At 52.8% G+C, this 19611-nt stretch overlaps 1 protein-coding gene across 2 annotated transcripts; it reads left to right on the top strand.

The window, feature by feature from the left end:
• The first annotated feature begins 1514 nt into the window (after positions 1-1514).
• Positions 1515-19474, top strand: LOC142475191 (nucleolar transcription factor 1-B-like). Of its 2 annotated transcripts, none has more exons than XM_075581165.1 (9): positions 1515-1778; positions 14765-14863; positions 14962-15137; positions 15391-15474; positions 16431-16586; positions 17370-17434; positions 17580-17700; positions 18946-19056; positions 19337-19474. In XM_075581165.1, the coding sequence occupies exons 2-9, from the start codon at positions 14806-14808 to the stop codon at positions 19472-19474; spliced, it is 909 nt and encodes a 302-aa protein (XP_075437280.1). In that variant the 5' UTR covers positions 1515-1778; positions 14765-14805. The 2 variants fall into 2 exon arrangements, with proteins under 2 accessions (XP_075437280.1, XP_075437281.1); XM_075581166.1 differs by lacking the exon at positions 1515-1778 and adding an exon at positions 3080-3126.
• The last annotated feature ends 137 nt before the right edge of the window (positions 19475-19611 follow it).

Here is a 19611-nt window from a genome sequence, read left to right as displayed (position 1 = left end):
ACGCTGTGTAATCCTGTGTGAGTGTGAGGCTGTGTGATCCTGTGAGTGTGAGTGTCAGGCTGTGTGATCCTGTGAGTGAGTGCCAGGCTGTGTGATCCTGTGTGTGTGAGTGAGTGTCAGGCTGTGTGATCCTGTTTGTGAGTGTCAGGCTGTGCGATCCTGTGTGTGCTCCTGTGTAGCTGTGTGAGTGTCAGCCTGTGTGATCCTGTGTCTGATTGAGTGTTAGCCTGCGTGTGAGTGAGGGTCAGGCCATGTGATCCTGTGTGTGCGTGTGAGTGTCAGACTGCGTGTCAGTGAGTGTCAACCTGTGTGAGTGTAAGGCTGAGAGATCCTGTGAGTGTGAGTGTCAGCCTGTGAGTGTGAGTGTCAGCCTGTGAGTGTCCGCCTGTGTGTGTGTCCGCCTGTGTGTGAGTTTCAGCCTGTGAGTGTGAGTGTCAGCCTGTGAGTGTGTCAGCCTGAGTGTGAGTGTCCGCCTGTGTGTGTGTGTGTCAGCCTGTGAGTGTGAGTGTCAGCCTGTGAGTGTGAGTGCGAGTGTCAGCCTGAGTGTGAGTGTCCGCCTATGTGTGTGTGTCAGCTTGTGAGTGTCAGCCTGTGAGTGTGAGTGTCGGCCTGTGGGTGTGAGTGTCAGCCTGTGAGTGTCCACCTGTGTGGTGTCGTCAGCCTGTGAGTGTGAGCCTGTGAGTGTGTCAGCCTGTGTGATCCTGTGTCTGATTGTGAGTGAGGGTCAGGCCATGTGATCCTGTGTGTGTGTGTGTGAGTGTCAGACTGCGTGTCAGTGAGTGTCAACCTGTGTGAGTGTAAGGCTGAGAGATCTGTGTGTGAGTGAGTGTCATCCTGTGTGTGAGTGTCAGCCTGTGAGTGTGAGTGTCAGCCTGTGAGTGTCCGCCTGTGTGTGAGTTTCAGCCTGTGAGTGTGAGTGTCAGCCTGTGTGTCAGCCTGAGTGTGAGTGTCCGCCTGTGTGTGTGTGTCAGCCTGTGAGTGTGAGTGTCAGCCTGTGAGTGTCACCTGTGTGTGTGTCTGCCTGTGAGTGTGAGTGTGAGTGTCAGTCTGAGTGTGAGTGTCCGCCTATGTGTGGTGTGTCAGCTTGTGAGTGTGAGTGTCAGCCTGAGTGTGAGTGTCCACCTGTGTGTGTGTGTGTGTGGTCAGCCTGTGAGTGTGAGTGTGAGCCTGAGAGTGTGAGCCTGTGAGTGTGTCAGCCTGTGAGTGTGAGTGTCCGCCTGTGTGTGTGTGAGTGGCCCCCTGGGTGATCCTGTGTGTGTCAGCCTGTGTGTGAGTGAGCGTCAGCCTGCGTGTGTGAGCGAGCATCAGCCTGAGCGCCCAGCCTGCTGCAGCAGCGGAAGCAAATCACCGCTCTCTGCTGGGGGGGGAACCCGCCCTGCACCTCCACACCCCCCCACCCCAGCGAGGCGGAGCTGGGGCGGCTCCCCGCGGCGGAGCTCCGTGCTGCTGCCGCTGCCTGCCCGGGCTTCCTGCTGCAGGGAGGCCGCCTCTCCCACCCCCTCCCCCCGCGGCGGAGCTCCGCGCTGCAGCTCGCCCTGTGCTGCTGCTGCTGCTGGAGAGCGGTGCGCCTGGTGCAGCGGAGGGGAGGGCGGGGAGCAGCAGCCTGAGCCTGAGCAGCCTGAGCAGCCTCTTCCCCCCACTGCTCCCGCCTCCTCCTCCCCCTGCCCGGCACACGCACACTCACATACCCAGCTCGCTTTGTGCGCGGACCTGGTGGGGGACTGCAGCGGAGAGAGAGAGAGAGACGGAGACAAGGAGCCGGAGACACAGCCCGGGGGGTAAGGTCACCCCCTTCTCTGCGGGAAGGGTGAGGGGGGGGACCCCGCAGGATCACCTCGCTGCCTAACCCCCCCCCCCCCCATATATATATTATTGTCATTTATTTTAATTCTTTTTTTTTTAAACCCCTCCAAAAAAAAAAATTTTTTTAAAAATACTTCCGTGGAGGTGACCTCCAGGGACCGGACCTCCCTGCCGGGGTACCCGGGGAACGTGCGCTCTATCCCGGGTACTCTCCCAGCCTCGCCCCGCTGGAAAAAAAAAAATTCTTTTTTTTAATCCAAAATCCGGTTTTATTTGTAATAATAATAATAATAATAATAGATATTTTGTTGTTGTTGGTGGTGGGATCCGCCTGGATCGGGATTTGGTGATCACATTTTTTTTGTTTTTTCCTCGTTGGCCTTTTGCTGCCAGATCTCCATTTTTTTTTTTCTTCTTTCCACCGCACGGTGAGGGAGAGACGGGGGAGATCTCCCAGCAGATCCCTCCTCCTCCGGTCACAGCAAATGGATCACAATGGCGTTTGCTTTTTTTTTTTTTACCAGCAGATGTCTGTTGTTGCACCCGGGGTGGGGGGGGGGGGGGGATGAGATCCCTCTCTCTTTCTCTCTCCCCCCACCGGATCCCTTTCCCTGGGATCGCCCTGCCTCTCCCCTCTCTCCCCCCCCCGGGGGCTCCTGCTTGTTTTTCTCGGGCAGGCTGCTAGTTCCGCGCCGGGGCTGGTGAGGTCGCTCTACCGCCCGGATCCCACTCGCCTCGTCCCCTGTCTCTCCAGCCCGGATCCCACTCGCTCTCCCCTTCTCTCTCCAGCCCGGATCCACTCGCTCCCTCCCTCCCCTTCTCCTCCAGGCGCCGGATACCCACTCGCTCTCCCCTTCTCTCCAGCCCGGATCCCACTCGCTCTCCCCTTCTCTCCAGCCCGGATCCCACTCGCTCTCCCCTTCTCTCCAGCCCGGATCCCACTCGCTCTCCCCTTCTCTCCAGCCCGGATTCCCCTTTCCTCTCCCCCCCCCGGATTCCCCTTTCTCTCCCCCGGATCTCCTCCTAGCTCTCTCTCCCCGCCCGGATCCCACTCTCCCCCGCCCGGATCCCTCTCTCGCCGCCCGGATCCCTCTCTCGCTCTCCCCTGGATCTCCCCTCTCTCCCCCCTCCCTGGATCCCCCTCTCTCCCCCCTCCCTGGATCCCCCTCTCTCCCCCCTCTCTGGATCCCCCTCTCTCTCCCCCTCTCTGGATCCCCCTCTCTGGATCCCCTCTCTCCCCCCTCTCTGGATCCCCCTCTCTCCCCCCTCTCTCTCTTCGGATCCCCCCGCGGCGGATGGTGAGACTCGGGCAGCTGCTCCTCGGTGGGTCCCGGGGGGGGGGGGAGGGGGTGGGAGGCGTATGCTGGATCTCCCCCCGGGTAATGGATAGGGGGGAGGGTGACCCGGGTACCCCCGGCCCAGCTGCCCGGGGTTGGATGCATGTGAGCCGGGGAGACGCGAGGGGGCGGCCCGCAGCTTCCGGGGCAGCACGTGGGAGGGAGAGAGGAAGGTGACCCGGGAGGGAGGGAGAGAGAAGAGGTGACCCGGGAGGGAGAGAGGAACGTGACCCGGGAGGGAGAGAGAGAAAGGTGACCCGGGGAGGGAGAGAAAGAGGTGACCCGGGGAGGAGAGAAAGAAAGGTGACCCGAGGGAGAGAAAGAGTGACGCCGGGGAAGGGTGGGGGAGGGAGGAGAAGAAAGGTGACCCGGGGAGGGAGAGAAAGAGGTGACCCGGGGAGGGAGAGAGAAAGAGGTGACCCGGGGAGGGAGAGAGAAAGAGGTGACCCGGGAGGGAGAGAAAGAGGTGACCCGGGGAGGGAGGGAGAGAGAAAGAGGTGACCCGGGGAGGGAGAGAAAGAGGTGACCCGGGGAGGGAGGGAGAGAGAAAGAGGTGACCCGGGGAGGGAGGAGAGAGAAAGAGGTGACCCGGGAGGGGAGGGAGAGAAAGAGTGACCCGGGGAGGGAGGGAGAGAGAAAGAGGTGACCCGGGGAGGGAGGGAGAGAGAAAGAGGTGACCCGGGGAGGGAGGGAGAGAGAAAGAGGTGACCCGGGGAGGGAGGAGAGAGAAGAGGTGACCCGGGAGGGAGGGAGAGAGAAAAGAGGTGACCCGGGGGAGGGAGAGAGAGAGAAGAGGTGACCCGGGGAGGGAGAGAGAAAGAGGTGACCCGGGGAGGGAGAGAGAAAGAGGTGACCCGGGGAGAGAGAGAAAGGTGACCCGGGGAGGGAGAGAGAGAGAGATAGAAAGGTGACCCAGGGAGGGAGAGAGAAAGAAAGGTGACCCGGGGAGGGAGAGAAAAAGAGGTGACCCGGGGAGGGAGAGAGAGAGAGAAAGGTAGGTGACCCGGGGAGGGAGAGAGAGAAAGGTGACCCGGGAGGGAGAGAGAAAGGTGACCCGGGGAGGGAGAGAGAAAGGTGACCCGGGGAGGGGAGAGAGAAAGGTGACCCGGGAGGGAGCGGTGGAGAGGTGACCCGGGGAGGGAGAGAGGTGACCCGGGGGGGAGGCTGCCTGTGTCCGGGTATCGGTCTGGGTTCCCGGGGAGTGGATCGGGTCGGTACCGGGGATCGGTGCTGGGTTGCCGGGGGAGTGGATCGGCGGTACCGGTACGGGATCGGTGCTGGGTTCCCGGGGGAGAAGTCCGGGTCGGTACCAGGGGATCGGTGCTGGGTTCCGGGGGAGAAGTCCGGTCGGTACCAGGGGATCGGTGCTGGGTTTCCCGGGGAGAAGTCCGGGTCGGTACCGGGGATCGGTGCTGGGTTCCCGGGGAGAAGTCCGGGTCGGTACCGGGGTTCGTTACCGGGGTTCGTTTTCTGGATTCCAGGGGGAGGGGATCGGGTCGGTACCGGGGATCTGGTCTGGGTTCGGGGAGTGGATCGGTCGTTCCGGATCGGGGTCGGGCTGGGTTCCCGGGGGAGAAGTCCGGGTCGGTACCGGGGTTCGTTTTCTGGGTTCCCGGGGGAGGGGATCGGGTCTGGTTCCGGGGATCGGGTCTGGTTCCCGGGGAGAGGTCCGGGTCCCGGTGGATTCCCCCGGGGATCTCTCGCTCTCAGGTCCCCGGGCTGCGCCCCCTGCGGCGGAGACCAGAGAGACCGCGCCTTGTGCCCGGGGGGGGAGGGGGGGGAGTGTGTCACTGTGTGTACAGAATGTATATACTCATATATATATATATATATATATCTATACATATACTACTGTGCTATATATATCTTATAATATAAATATTGTGTGTGTGTGTGTGTGTGTGTGTGTATGTATATATATATATATATATATATATATATATATATATATATATTATATATATATATTATATACATACATACATCAGAAAAAGAGAAGAAACTGCGCCGATCTTTGTGTGATAAAATTTGAACAAGACCATTCAAAACTCACAAAAATCCGAGTGTTACAGGCATTGTATGAGTGTAACTCATGCTCCAAACTCTAGTCTGCTGCTGCTTGTGTGTATATATATATATGTATCCCCTACCCTAACCGCTAAACCCCTAAAGTTATCCCCCTACCCTAACCGCTAAACCCCTAAAGTTATCCCCCTACCCTAACCGCTAAACCCCTAAAGTTATCCCCCTACCCTAACCGCTAAACCCCTAAAGTTATCCCCTACCCTAACAGCTAAACCCCTAAAGTTATCCCCCTACCCTACCGCTAAACCCCTAAAGTTATCCCCCTACCCTTACCGCTAAACCCTTAAAGTTACCCCCTATCATAACCGCTAAACCCTAAAAGTTATCCCCCTACCCTAAACCCCTACAGTTATCCCCCTACCCTAACCGCTAAAACCCTACAGTTATCCCCCATCCCTAACCGCTAAACCCCTAAAGTTATCCCCCTAACCTAACCGCTAAACCCTAAAGTTACCCCCTTCCCTAACCGCTAACCCCTAAAGTTATCCTCTACCCTAACCGCTAAACCCCTAAAGTTATCCCCCTACACTAACTGCTAAACCCCTAAAGTTATCCCCCTACCCTAACCGCTAAACCCCTAAAGTTATCCCCTACCCTAACCGCTAAACCCCTAAAGTTATCCCCCTACTCTAACTGCTAAACCCCTAAAGTTATCCCCTACTCTAACCGCTAAACCCCTAAAGTTATCCCCTACCCTAACCGCTAAACCCCTAAAGTTATCCCTCTACCCTAACCGCTAAACCCTAAAGTTATCCCCTACCCTAACTGCTAAACCCCTAAAGTTATCCCCCTACCCTAACCGCTAAACCCTAAAGTTATCCCCCTACCCTAACCGCTAAACCCCTAAAGTTATCCCCTACCCTAACCGCTAAACCCCTAAAGTTATCCCCCTACCCTAACCGCTAAACCCCTAAAGTTATCCCCTTACCCTAACCCCCTAAAGTTTTCCCCTTACCCCTAACCACTAAACCCTAAATTTACCCCCTAACCGCTAAACCCCTAAAGTTATCCCCTACCCTAACCGCTAAATCCCTAAAGTTATGCCCCTACCCTAACCGCTAACCCCTAAAGTTATCCCCCTACCCTAACCGCTAAACTCCTAAAGTTATCCCCCTACCCTAACCGCTGAATCCCTAAAGTTATCCCCCTACCCTAACCGCTAAACCCCTAAAGTTATCCCCCTACCCTAACCACTATACCCCTAAAGTTATCCCCCTACCCTAACCGCTAAAACCCCTAAAGTTATCCCCTACCCTAACCGCTAAACTCCTAAAGTTATCCCCCTACCCTAACCGCTGAACCCCTAAAGTTATCCCCTACCCTAACCGCTAAACCCCTAAAGTTATCCCCCTACCCTAACCGCTAAACCCCTAAAGTTATCCCCCATCCCTAACCGCTGAACCCCTAAAGTTATCCCCCTATCCTAACCGCTAAACCCCTAAACTTAACCCCCTACCCTAACGGCTAAACCCCTAAAGTTATCCCCCTACCCTAACCGCTAAACCCCTACAGTTATCTCCCTACCCTAACCGCTAAACCCCTAAAGTTATCCCCCATCCCTAACCGCTAAACCCTAAAGTTATCCCCCTACCCTAACCGCTAAACCCCTAAAGTTATCCCCCATCCCTAACCGCTAAACCCCTAAAGTTATCCCCCTACCCTAACCGCTAAACCCCTAAAGTTACCACCCTAACCGCTAAATCCCTAAAGTTTTCCCCCTACCCTAACCCCCTAAAGGTATCCCCCTACCCTAACCGCTAAACCCTAAAGTAACCCCCTACCCTAACCGCTAAACCCCTAAAGTTATCCCCCTACCCTAACTGCTAACCCCTAAAGTTATCCCCCTACCCTAACCGCTAACCCCTAAAGTTATCCCCCTACCCCTAACTACTAAACCCCTAAAGTTATCCCCCTACCCTAACCCCCTAAAGTTATCCCCCTACCCTAACCCGCTAATCCCTAAAGTTATCCCCCTACCCTAACCGCTAAACCCCTAAAGTTATGCCCTGACCGCTAAACCCCTAAAGTTATCCCCCTACCCTAACCGATAAACCCCTAAAGTTATCCCCCTAACCCCTAAAGTTATCCCCCTACCCTAACCGCTAAACCCCTAAAGTTATCCCCCTATCCTAACCGCTAAACCCCTAAAGTTATCCCCTAACCGCTAAACCCCTAAAGTTATCCCCCTACTCTAACTGCTAAACCCCTAAAGTTATCCCTTACCGCTAACCCCTAAAGTTATCCCCTACCCTAACCGCTAAACCCCTAAAGTTATCCCCCTACCCTAACCGCTAAATCCCTAAAGTTATCCCCCTACCCTAACCGCTAAACCCCTAAAGTTATCCCCCTACTCTAACCGCTAAACCCCTAAAGTTTATCCCCCTACCCTAACCGCTGAACACCTAAAGTTATCCCCTACCCCAACCGCTAAACCCCTAAAGTTATCCCCTAACCGCTAAACCCCTAAAGTTGTCCCCCTACCCTAACCGCTAAACCCCTAAAGTTATCCCCCTACCCTAACCGCTAAACCCCTAAAGTTATCCCCTACCCTAACCGCTAAACCCCTAAAGTTATCCCCCTACCCTAACCGCTAAACCCCTAAAGTTATCCCCTACCCTAACCGCTAAACACCTAAAGTTATCCCCCTACCCTAACCGCTAAACCCCTAAAGTTATCCCCCTACCCTAACCGCTAAACCCCTAAAGTTATCCCCCTACCCTAACCGCTAAACCCCTAAAGTTATCCCCCTACCCTAACCGCTAAAACCCCTTAAGTTATCCCCCTACCCTAACCGCTAAACCCCTAAAATTATCCCCCTACTCTAACCGCTAAACCCCTAAAGTTATCCCCCTACCCTAACCGCTAAACCCCTAAAGTTATCCCCTACCCGCTAAACCCCTAAAGTTATCCCCCTACCCTACCCGCTAAACCCCTAAAGTTATCCCCTGACCGCTAAACCCTAAAGTTATCCCCCTACCCTAACCACTAAACCCCTAAAGTTATCCCCCTACCCTAACCGCTAAACCCCTAAAGTTATCCCCCTACCCTAACCGCTAAACTCCTAAAGTTATCCCCCTACCCTAACCGCTAAACCCCTAAAGTTATCCCCCTACCCTAACCGCTAAACCCCTAAAGTTATCCCCCTACCCGCTAAACCCCTAAAGTTATCCCCTAACCGCTAAACCCCTAAAGTTATCCCCTAACCGCTAAACACCTAAAGTTATCCCCCTACCCTAACCGGTAAACTCCTAAAGTTATCCCCCTACCCTAACCGCTAAACCCCTAAAGTTATCCGCCTACCCTAACCGCTAAACACCTAAAGTTATCTCCATACCCTAACCGCTAAATCCCTAAAGTTATCCCCCTACCCTAACCGCTGAACCCCTAAAGTTATCCCCTGACCCTAACCGCTGAACCCCTAAAGTTATCCCCTGACCCTAACCACTAAACCCCTAAAGTTAGCACCCACCCTAACCGCTAAACCCTAAAGTTATCCCCCCACCCTGACTGCTAAACCCTAAAGATATCCCCTAACCACTAAACCCCTAAAGTTATCCCCCTAACCGCTAAATCCTAAAGTTATCCCCTAACCGCTAAACCCTACAGTTATCCACCACAAAACCCCTAAAGTTATCCCCCTACCCTAACCGCAAAACCCCTAAAATTATCCCCCTATCCTAACCTGTTAAACCCCTAAATTTATCCCCTACCTGCTTGTTGCAGGGTACATGCAACTACACACGTGGGTTTCTTGACAAGGCTTATTTATTTAGCCTTAAAAGATATACAGGACACAAAAACAAAAATAGCTTTTCATCAGCAAACAAGAGAAAAGTAAAATGGCTTTTTCTTCAGCAGACAAAACAGTTTCTCTTTAGCAGACAGTCTAAAAATAATGCAGCTACCCTTTTCTATGCAGGGGACAGACAGTTCATAATTCATCTACTTTGCTAACAGACCTTGTTTCAGTAATCTCTTCAGTAGCTTACTCCTCTCTCCTCAACAGCCAGTCCCATGTGTCTACAGCCTGGGGTTTTATCACACCTTGATTAGGCAGCTGTGATCCAACTAATTGTCCTGAGGTTCCCAGCTGAAGTTAACCTAGTCAGTTCTGCACTGCAGACTAGACATAGGTTTTCCAGGCATATAGCTGGTGGCTTTTATTTACCCCGTCACATTCCTCCCCTGTTAGTGTGTGGCTGGGGCTACGCACGGCTGAAGCCCGACCATCCACCCCTTCTCTAGAAAAGAAGTCAGCATTTGCATTCTCTTTTCCCGGCCTGTGCTGAATCTCAAATGAGAAGGGTTGGAGGGCCATATACCACCTAGTTAATCTAGCATTGGAATCCTTCATTCTATTTAACCACTTCAGTGGAGCATGGTCCGTCACCAAAGTAAAATGGACTCCTGCCAGGTAATGCCTCAAAGCCTCGATTGCCCACTTTACTGCGAGGCACTCTTTCTCAATCACTGAGTAGTTTTTTTCCCTCAGGAACAATTTCCTACTCAGGAAAGGATAGGGTGTTCAACTCCCTCAAACTGTTGTGACAACACTGCCCCTAGCCCTATCTCTGATACATCTGTTTGCACTATAAAAGGGCTGTTGAAGTCCGGGCTTCTAAGGATGGGACCCTCTGATAGACACCTTTTTATGTCCTCAAAGGCTCTCTGACAATCCCTTGACCATACCACTTGTGTAGGGGCACACTTTTTTGTGAGGTCCGTTAAAGGGGCTGCCACTTCCGAATAGTTGGGGATGAACCGCCGGTAGTACCCTGCTAAACCCAGCAGAGAGCGTACCTGCGTTTTTGTTTGGGTGGTCGGAACTTCTTTCAGGGCAACTACCTTGTCGGCTAGTGGCCTTACTTTTCCACCTCCCACTGCATACCCTAAATATTTGGTTTCCGCTTTACCCAAGGCACATTTCTTAGGGTTGGCTGCGAGCCCTGCCTCTCTTACAGATTTGAGGACCGCTTTCAGCTTATTTAGATGGGCCCGCCAGTGTTTACTATAAATGACAATGTCATCTAGGTAGGCCTGCGGCATAAGTCCTATGGGGCCTCAGTACCTTATCCATGAGTCTCTGAAATGTGGCTGAGGCTCCATGCAGTGCAAATGGCATTGTCACAAACTGGTATAAACCCATGGGAGTGGCAAAGGCTGTTTTGCATTTGGACTTTTCCTCTAAGGGTATTTGCCAGTATCCTTTTGTCAAGTCCAGCGTGGATATATATTCCGCGTTACCAAGGGCGTCAATTAATTCGTCCACCCTTGGCATCGGATATGCGTCAAACTTGGATACCGCATTGACCTTTCGGAGGTCCACACAAAATCTTACCTTCCCATCGGGCTTAGGGACCATAATTTGTGGACTACACCACTCACTGCATGATTTTCAATCAATCCTAAGTGTAACATTTCTTGTACCTCCTTCTCTACCAGAGCCCTACGACTTTCAGGCAACCTATAAGGACGGGAACGTACTTTTACCCCAGGTGCTGTCTCAATCGTATGGGAAATTAAGTTAGTTTGTCCTGGTAAGTCAGAAAAAACATCATGAAATTGTGCAATTATTGCTAACAAGTCCCCTTTTTGTTCAGAGGACAACTGTTTACCCATTGGGATTTTATCGTCACTCACGATGTTCTCCGTGGAGGCTGAGGACCCAAGTCCGTTTCCTCCTCCACCGGGTGGATGAATAGAGACCGCTGCATCTTCCAGGGTTTCAGCAAGTTCACATGGTAAATTTGTTTACCCTTCTTGGACCCTGGTTGAGCGATCTCGTAATCCACATCACCCGTACGGCGGAGTACTTCGAATGGGCCCTGCCATTTGGCCAGAGTTTACTCTCGCAACTGGGTAACAATAACATCACCTGGTCTCCCGGGTGAAACACTCTCATGCGAGCATTCTGATTGTAATGTCTCTCCTGACTGTCCTGCGCTGATCTAAGATTCTCCCTGGCAAAATGGCCGACCACATCTAGGCGCTTCCTAAGGTCTAGTACATATTGCAGGGTATTCTTAGAAAGGGACCGCTGTTCCTCCCAGGACTTCCTTTAGGAGGTCTAGGATACCCCAGGGTTGGCGGCCATAGAGCAATTCAAATGGAGAGAATCCCGTGGAGGCCTGGGGAACTTCCCGCACTGCAAATAGCAGAAAAGGGAGAAGTTCATCCCAGGCTCTCTTCTCTGAATCTACAAATTTCCTCAGCATCCCTTTTAGAGTTCGGTTAAATCTTTCCACCAATCCGTCAGTCTGTGGATGGTAGACCGATGTCCGAACAGACTTGACCTCTAGTAACTTTAAGACATCCTGCATCAGTTTAGCCATGAAATTTGTACCTTGGTCTGTCAACATAACCTGGGGAAGTCAACCCGTGAGAACAGTTCCAACAACTTGTTGGCTACTTGCTTTGCCGTTGCTGTTCTCAGGGGGAACGCCTCAGGATATCTTGTTGCATAATCAACTATTACAAGAATAAACCTGTGTCCTTTCACAGAAGGTTCTAGAGGTCCTACCAAGTCTACCCCAATCCTCTCAAAGGGAACTGACACCAAGGGTAGAGGAACCAAAGGGGCTGGTTTTGTCCTTTTGGACTAGTTAGCTGGCACTCCGGACATGCCGCACATAGCTTAGCAATATCACTATGCATCCCTGGCCAATAGAATCGGGATGAAATACGGTCCAATGTTTTATCCCTGCCCAGGTGACCACCCCAAGGGACAGTATGGGCTAGAGTGAACACAGATTTAACAAACGCCTTGGGAACCAATATCTGGTGACCTCCCCTGTTTGTGTCTGGCTATTCACCCTATATAGGATATCATTTGATAGCTCAAAATGGGGGAATACTATCACCCCCCTGTACATCTAAAATCTGCTCATCAATTTTCACCACCTTGTTATACTGTCTAGCAAGGACTGGGTCTTCCCTTTGCTTCTGGCGAAAGTCAGGGAGGTACAGGTCTGGTAAATCTCCAGGGCCCATATCCCCCTCCCTCTGGCCATCCCCAGCCATCACTTGTGACCTCTGACTACTAGAATGGTCACCTTGAGACCCAGATTTCTGCAACCAGTCCCGTTTGTCAGAGCGTCTTTGCTTCCGAGTCTTTTGAACCCGGTGTCTACTGGGAAAAAGGTCTGCCGAGAAGGGGAACAATTTGCCAGGGTTCTCCTGAGCCCTAGAAGGAGGCTCCTTGTGAAAGACTGGGGCCATTAGGTCCGAAAAGAAAGGCCAGTCCCGACCGAGCACAATGGGGGTAGGGAGCCAAGGAGCTCCTACTTCGAGGTAAGCCTCCTGACCTTTTACCTGTAGCCGGATTTTGGCCGTCGGATAGCTTTTTACATCGCCGTGTATACATTCTATGCTCCATGGGGAGTCAAAGGAACACACGTTAGGCGGTAACAGTTCCTGGAGGACCAGAGTTTTCCCAGAACCCGAATCTACAAGGGCCTGGACAGGGTTTTTCCCCAATCAGGGCTGGAAGTAGCCAGGGCTTGTAATTTTCGCCAGTAAAGGCCGAGGTGACGGTTCTGCTGAATGAACAATCCATCTGTGGACAGTCCACATACCGGTGGCCTTGTTCTCCGCAGGCGGAACATGGAGAGGGTTCCCTCGCAGGAGGAGGGAGCTGTGGATAGCGCTCCGCTGGACCGGTTACTGGAGACCAGGCATCTGGTGGGTCCTGTGGGCGACGTCCTCGGAAGTTCCTCTCATTTTTTTGCGACGAGCCGACATCCGGAAGGACATGAGGGTCTCGGCGGGGACCAGCATTTGGACTCCGTCCTTGCTGGAACGACTGCTCCTTCCGTTGGACTTGGCAGTTGTGTATGGACGGGCCGTAGGTTCCCCATTGATCCTACCTCCCTCTTTGGGCGTCCGCAAGTGCCAGTGGAGTCGGGTCCAGGACACCTGCCTGCTGCTCAGCCCCAAGGAAGTTCTCCACGAGTCGGACCGCCAAAGCTAGGGTTTCAGCAGCGTGGCGTTTTACCCACGAGCGTGCGGAAGGGGGTATTATTTGTAGAAACTGTTCCAAACCCACCTGCTCCAGAATTGCTTCCTTAGTGCACTCCTCGGGTTGTATCCAGCGCGTTCACAAGTCCAATAATCGCTGTGCGAGGACCCGGGGTCTCATCTTAGCGGTGTACTTCATGTTCCGGAACTGCTGCCGGTAGGTCTCTGGGGTCAGACCTAAGCGATCCAGTATGGCGGCTTTTACTTGGCGGTAGTCCATTGCCTGATCTGCTGGGAGACCCTGATATGAGGCCTGGACTTCTCCTATGAGGAGCTGGGCCAAAGCAGTTGCCCAGCGATCTGTAGCCCAGCCCTGAGCTTCGGCAACTCTTTCAAATGTCAGTAAAAAAGCCTCTGGATCCTCGTTCGGCGCCATTTTCCTCAGGAGTATAGGGGGTCTGTTTGCAAGTTCTGGACTGGCAGACCCCTGGAATTGGGTCAGCAGCTTGGCCATTCGCTCCTCCTGTGCTGCCTGCTGCTGGTTTAGGAGCTGGGTTTGCTGCTTTCATCTCTCTGCTTGCAGCCGGGCCTGCTCCTGCATTACAGTCCCTGCTGTTTGGTCTGCTCCTGCATTAACTGTCCCTGCTGTTTGGTCTGCTCGCACAAAAAACTCTTTAAAAAAATCTTCCATTTTTTTCATTCTTGTGTGTATGTGTGTGTGTGGCCCTTTAACTGCAGGGCCCTTTCAAAATCCATCCCACTTCTGACACCATATGTTGCAGGGTACATGCAACTACACACGCGGGTTTCTTGACAAGGCTTATTTATTTAGCCTTAAAAGATATACAGCATACAAAAACAAAAATAGCTTTTCATCAGCAAACAATAGAAAAGAAAAATATCTTTTTCTTCAGCAGACCAAACAAAACAGTTTCTATTCAGCAGACAGTCTAAAAATAATGCAGCTACTCTTTTCTATACAGGGGACAGACAGTTCATAATTCATCTACTTTGCTAACAGACCTTGTTTCAGTAATCTCTTCAGTAGCTTACTCCTCTCTCCTCAACAGCCAGCCCCATGTGTCTACAGCCTGGGGTTTTTAACACACCTTGATTAGGCAGCTGGATCCAACTAATTGTCCTGAGGTTCCCAGCTGAAGTTAACCTAGTCAGTGCTGCACTGCAGACTAGACATAGGTTTTCCAGGCATATAGCTGGTGGCTTTTATTTACCCTGTCACACTGCTAAACCCTAAAGTTATTCCCTAGGCTAAAGCCCTTGTTATCCCCCTACCCTAACCGCAAAACCCCTAAAATTATCCCTTACCTGCTAAACCTTAAAGTTATCCCCCTACCCTAACAGCTAAACCCCTAAAGTTATCCCCCTAACTACTAGATCCCCTAAAGTTATCCCCCTACCCTAACCACTAGATCCCTAAAGTTATCCCTCTACCCTTAGACTTCTCATCTTGTAGAAGCGGAGGGTCCGCCTGTGCCTGTGTCTCGCCCCCATCTCACAGACCCTGTCTCTCGCCTCCCGCCCCCGTCTCCCGCCCCCGTCTCACAGACCCCCTACCTTTTCAGAGTATATCCCGGACGCGCGTTGACGTTTCGCCACACGGAGGATGAACGGTGAAGCAGGTGGCAACAAACATCGCAACATGACCGCCCTTAAAGACCAAGGTGAGGCCCCCACCCCACCCCCTCCCCTTGATCTCCTCGCCCCAAGAGCCGACCCTCTTAATTGTCACCCCCCGCTCCTCTTGCCTCTGCCCACCCAGAACGCTGGCCACAGGAGGACATGGTGACCCTACTGGAGGCCATGAAGGCCATCTTGCCCGGCCAGGACAACTCCAAGTTCAAGACGGCCGAGTCCCACCTCGACTGGAATAAGTTGGCCTTCAAAGAGTACTCGGGTCCCGTGTGCCGCCAGAAGTGGATAGAGATCTCCAACGAGGTGCGTGGGCGAGCTCTGAGGAGATGCAACCCCCTCCCACGTAGGGGCAAAGTGACCTAGTGACGTGGTCAATGGGTTAAAGGGCCAGTCCCACGTAGGGGCAAAGTGACCTAATGACAGGGACGTGTGTAATGGGTTGAAGGTGTATATTTTTACCCATTCCATTGAGATACTGGCCTCGATAAACCTAGTGAGTGATACTCAGGGCTGCTATACGACGCTGCAGTTTTATTTCTAACAGTAACTGTTTTAGGTCAGGAAGTTTCGGACGCTGACCGAGTTGATCCTAGACGCAGAGGAACACGTCCGAAACCCATACAAAGGCAAAAAGCTCAAGGTAAGTACCACAAGGTTGGCGTAAAGCAGATGTGATGCCTATCGTTAAAAAGGGAGCTAGATCACAACCAGGGAATTACAGACCTGTAAGCCTGACATCAATAGTAGGGAAACTACTTGAAGGTTTAATACGGAATAATATTCAGGAATACCTAATGGAAAACAAAATCATTAGTAATAGTCAGCATGGATTTATGAAGGATAGATCTTGCCAAACTAACCTTATTTGTTTATTTGAGGAGGTAAGTAGGTATTTAGACCAGGGGAATGCAGTTGATGTGGTCTACTTAGATTTTGCAAAGGCTTTTAATACGGTTTCACACAAGAGGTTGGTGTACAAAATAAAGCAAATTGGACTCAGTAATAATGTATGCACCTGGATTGCAAACTGGTTAAAGGACAGACAACAGAGGGTTGTCATAAATGGAACTTTTTCAGGTTGGGCTAAAGTCGTGAGTGGAGTACCTCAGGGATCGGTACTGGGACCCCTGCTTTTTAACTTTTATTATTAATGACCTTGAGGTTGGCATCGAGGCAAAGTGACCTAATGACAGGGACGTGTTTAATGGGTTAAAGGGTCAGTCCCACGTAGGGGCAAAGTGACCTAATGACAGGGACGTGTTTAATGGGTTAAAGGGTCAGTCCACGTAGGAGAAAAGTGACCTAATGACAGGGACGTGTTTGATGGGTTAAAGGGTCAGTCCCACGTAGGGGCAAAGTGACCTAATGACAGGGACATGTTTAATGGGTTAAAGGCTCAGTCCCACGTAGGGGCAAAGTGACCTAATGACAGGGATGTGTTTAATGGGATAAAGGGTCAGTCCCACGTAGGGGCAAAGTGACCTAATGACAGGGACGTGTTTAATGGGTTAAAGGGTCAGTCCACGTAGGAGCAAAGTGACCTAATGTTGAATGGGGTTAAAGGGGTAATATGGAATTTTGTAACCCCTTTCACAGAAACACCCCGAATTTCCGAAGAAGCCACTGACCCCGTATTTCCGCTTCTTCATGGAGAAACGCGCCAAATACGCCAAACTGCACCCCGAAATGAGCAATCTCGATCTGACCAAGATCCTGTCCAAGAAATACAAGGAGCTGCCCGAAAAGAAGAAGGTGAGAGGTGGGGAGAGAGAGAGGTGGGGAGGGAGAGAGAGAGGTGGGGAGGGAGAGAGAGAGGTGGGGAGGGAGAGAGAGAGGTGGGGAGGGAGAGAGAGAGGTGGGGAGGGAGAGAGAGAGGTGGGGAGGGAGAGAGAGAGGTGGGGAGGGGGGAGAGAGAGGTGGGGAGGGGGAGAGAGAGAGGTGGGGAGGGGGGAGAGAGAGAGGTGGGGAGGGGGAGAGAGAGAGGTGGGGAGGGGGAGAGAGAGAGGTGGGGAGGGGGAGAGAGAGAGGTGGGGAGGGGGAGAGAGAGAGGTGGGGAGGGGGAGAGAGAGAGGTGGGGAGGGGGGAGAGAGAGAGGTGGGGAGGGGGAGAGAGAGAGGTGGGGAGGGGGAGAGAGAGAGGTGGGGAGGGGGAGAGAGAGAGGTGGGGAGGGAGAGAGAGAGAGGTGTGGGGAGGGAGAGAGAGAGGTGGGGAGGGAGAGAGAGAGGTGGGGAGGGAGAGAGAGGTGGGGAGGGAGAGAGAGAGGTGGGGAGGGAGAGAGAGGTGGGGAGGGAGAGAGAGGTGGGGAGGGAGAGAGGAGAAGGGGAGGGAGAGAGGAGAAGGGGAGGGAGCGAGGAGAAGGGGAGGGAGAGGGGGGCAGATGGGGCTTCGGGGGGGGAATAGAGAGGATGGGGGCCGGGGGGGGAAGCAGGAGTGGAGGTCCCGGCAGGGCCCTACAAGCAGATATGGTGGAGCTCTGTGAGGTTAGCTTTGCCTATCTACCTCTGAACTCTCCCCGCCCCTCCACCTCTTCCCCAGACGAAATACATCCAGGATTTCCAGAGGGAGAAGCTGGATTTTGAGAGGAATTTGGCCAGATTCAGGTGAGCTGGGCCGACGCGTGTATCTGTGTTTGCAAAGTTGCACGGTATCGATGCCATTAGTCTCACCGCTCGCTCTGTCTTTCCTTCTTTCAATCTATCTCGGATTTTCTTTCCCCCTCTCTTTCTCTCTCCCCGTTTTCCACAGGGAGGAGCACCCAGATCTCATGCAGAACCCCAAAAAGACTGATATCCCGGAGAAACCGAAGACCCCTCAACAGCTGTGGTACAACCACGAGAGGAAGGTCTACCTCAAAATGCGGCCTGATGTGAGTGTGTGATAGTGGACATCCCTGCCTGGCGCCTCCCGTGTGTGTGTGTTTGTGTGTGCCACTGTGATTATTTATTTATAAAATGTGTTACCAGGAAGTTATACATTGTGAGTTACCTCTCGTTTTCACGTATGTTCTGGGCACAGAGTTATGATGATAGATACATGGTTACAAATACACGGTTACATTAAGTGAGCCGGGTTATACATTATATACAAGACATCGCATGCATGGTTAAAGATAATATATATTATAGGCGTATGTAACGGTTACAGATAATATATATTATAGGCGTATGTAACAGGTGCAGATAATATATATTATAGGCGTATATAACAGTTACAGATAACATATGTTATAGGCGTATGTAACAGTTACAGATAATATATATTATAGGCGTATGTAACAGTTACAGATAATATATGTTATAGACGTATGTAACAGTTACAGATCAGATTAAAATGTGAGACAGCTTTAGTTTTGAAAGAACTTAGCCTGGGCGGCTGTGAGAGTCTCCGGTAGATTGTTCCAGTTTTGGGGTGCCCGGTAAGAGGAGGAGCGGCCGGATACTTTGCTGATCCTGGGGACCATGAACAGTAATGGAGGATATCCCTGTCTGGCTCATCGTGTGTGTATGTGTGTGATGGAGGATATCCCTGTCTGGCTCATCGTGTGTGTGTGTGTGTGTGTGTGTGTGTGTGTGTGTGTGTGTGTGTGTGTGTGTGTGTGTGTGTGTGTGTGTGTGTTGGAGGACATCCCTGCCTGGCTCATCGTGTGTGTGTGATGGAGGACATCCCTGCCTGGCTCATCGTGTGTGTGTGATGGAGGACATCCCTGCCTGGCTCATCGTGTGTGATGGAGGACATCCCTGCCTGGGTCATCGTGTGTGTGTGTGATGGAGGACATCCCTGCCTGGGTCATCGTGTGTGTGTGTGATGGAGGACATCCCTGCCTGGGTCATCGTGTGTGTGTGTGATGGAGGACATCCCTGCCTGGGTCATCGTGTGTGTGTGTGATGGAGGACATCCCTGCCTGGCTCATCGTGTGTGTGTGATGGAGGACATCCCTGCCTGGCTCATTGTGTGTGTGATGGAGGACATCCCTGCCTGGCTCATCGTGTGTGTGTGATGGAGGACATCCCTGCCTGGCTCATTGTGTGTGTGATGGAGGACATCCCTGCCTGGCTCTTGTTCTCCTCTCCCTCTATTACACTGACGCCCCCTCCCCCTCCTCTGATATTAGGCCAGCACAAAGGACATCAAAGACTCTCTGGGCAAACAGTGGTCTCAGCTTTCCGACAAGAAGCGGCTGAAGTGGATCCACAAGGCGCTGGAGCACCGCAAAGTGTACGAGGTGAGGGCACACTCGCGCCGCGATTCCTGGGTGGCGGCGGGGCACAGTGGGACTGGCAAGGTGTTCAACGGTTGGTAAGGGGCACAGGGAGATGACGGTCAATGCGGGTGGGCAGCATGGGCATACGTTTGGCGCGGAGAGAGTGAGGTCATAGTGAGGAACGCGGCCGTGGGCGCCTGTCCGGATGTCACGGGCACTTGTGTGAGTGCAGGAAGGGAGTGCTCCGTGGAGGTAGCGTGCCGCCCCCTCTGCTGACCCCTCTGCGCCCCCCCCTCTGCAGGGTGTGATGCGGGAGTATGTGCTGAAGCACCCGGAGCTCAACATCACCGAGGAGGGCATCACGCGCTCCACCCTCACCAAGGCGGAGCGCCAGCTCAAGGACAAGTTCGACGGCCGGCCGACCAAGCCCCCCCCGTAAGTGTCGCCGAGGGGGGTGGGGGGAGGGGTGAGAGGGCGTGTGCGTGTCCTGTGATTCCCCCAGACGCGCCCTGCCGAGGGGGTGGGAGGGGAGAGGGCGTGTGCGTGTCCTGTGATTCCCACAGACGCGCCCTGCCG

Source organism: Ascaphus truei, unplaced genomic scaffold (genome assembly GCF_040206685.1).
Source record: "Ascaphus truei isolate aAscTru1 unplaced genomic scaffold, aAscTru1.hap1 HAP1_SCAFFOLD_1092, whole genome shotgun sequence".
In the NCBI taxonomy this organism is placed as follows: Eukaryota; Metazoa; Chordata; class Amphibia; order Anura; family Ascaphidae; genus Ascaphus; species Ascaphus truei.
Note: the sequence above shows the minus strand (reverse complement) of the source record. Positions and strands in the feature narration are given on the sequence as shown.

Excerpts from the sequence above, each read along its gene's own strand:
- LOC142475191 (XM_075581165.1), top strand. The coding sequence starts at position 14,806 with ATGAACGGTGAAGCAGGTGGCAACAAACATCGCAACATGACCGCCCTT. Across the intron at positions 14,864-14,961 it reads GACCGCCCTTAAAGACCAAG|AACGCTGGCCACAGGAGGAC; the intron begins GTGAGGCCCCCA and ends CTGCCCACCCAG. Across the intron at positions 17,701-18,945 it reads ACCTCAAAATGCGGCCTGAT|GCCAGCACAAAGGACATCAA; the intron begins GTGAGTGTGTGA and ends CTCTGATATTAG.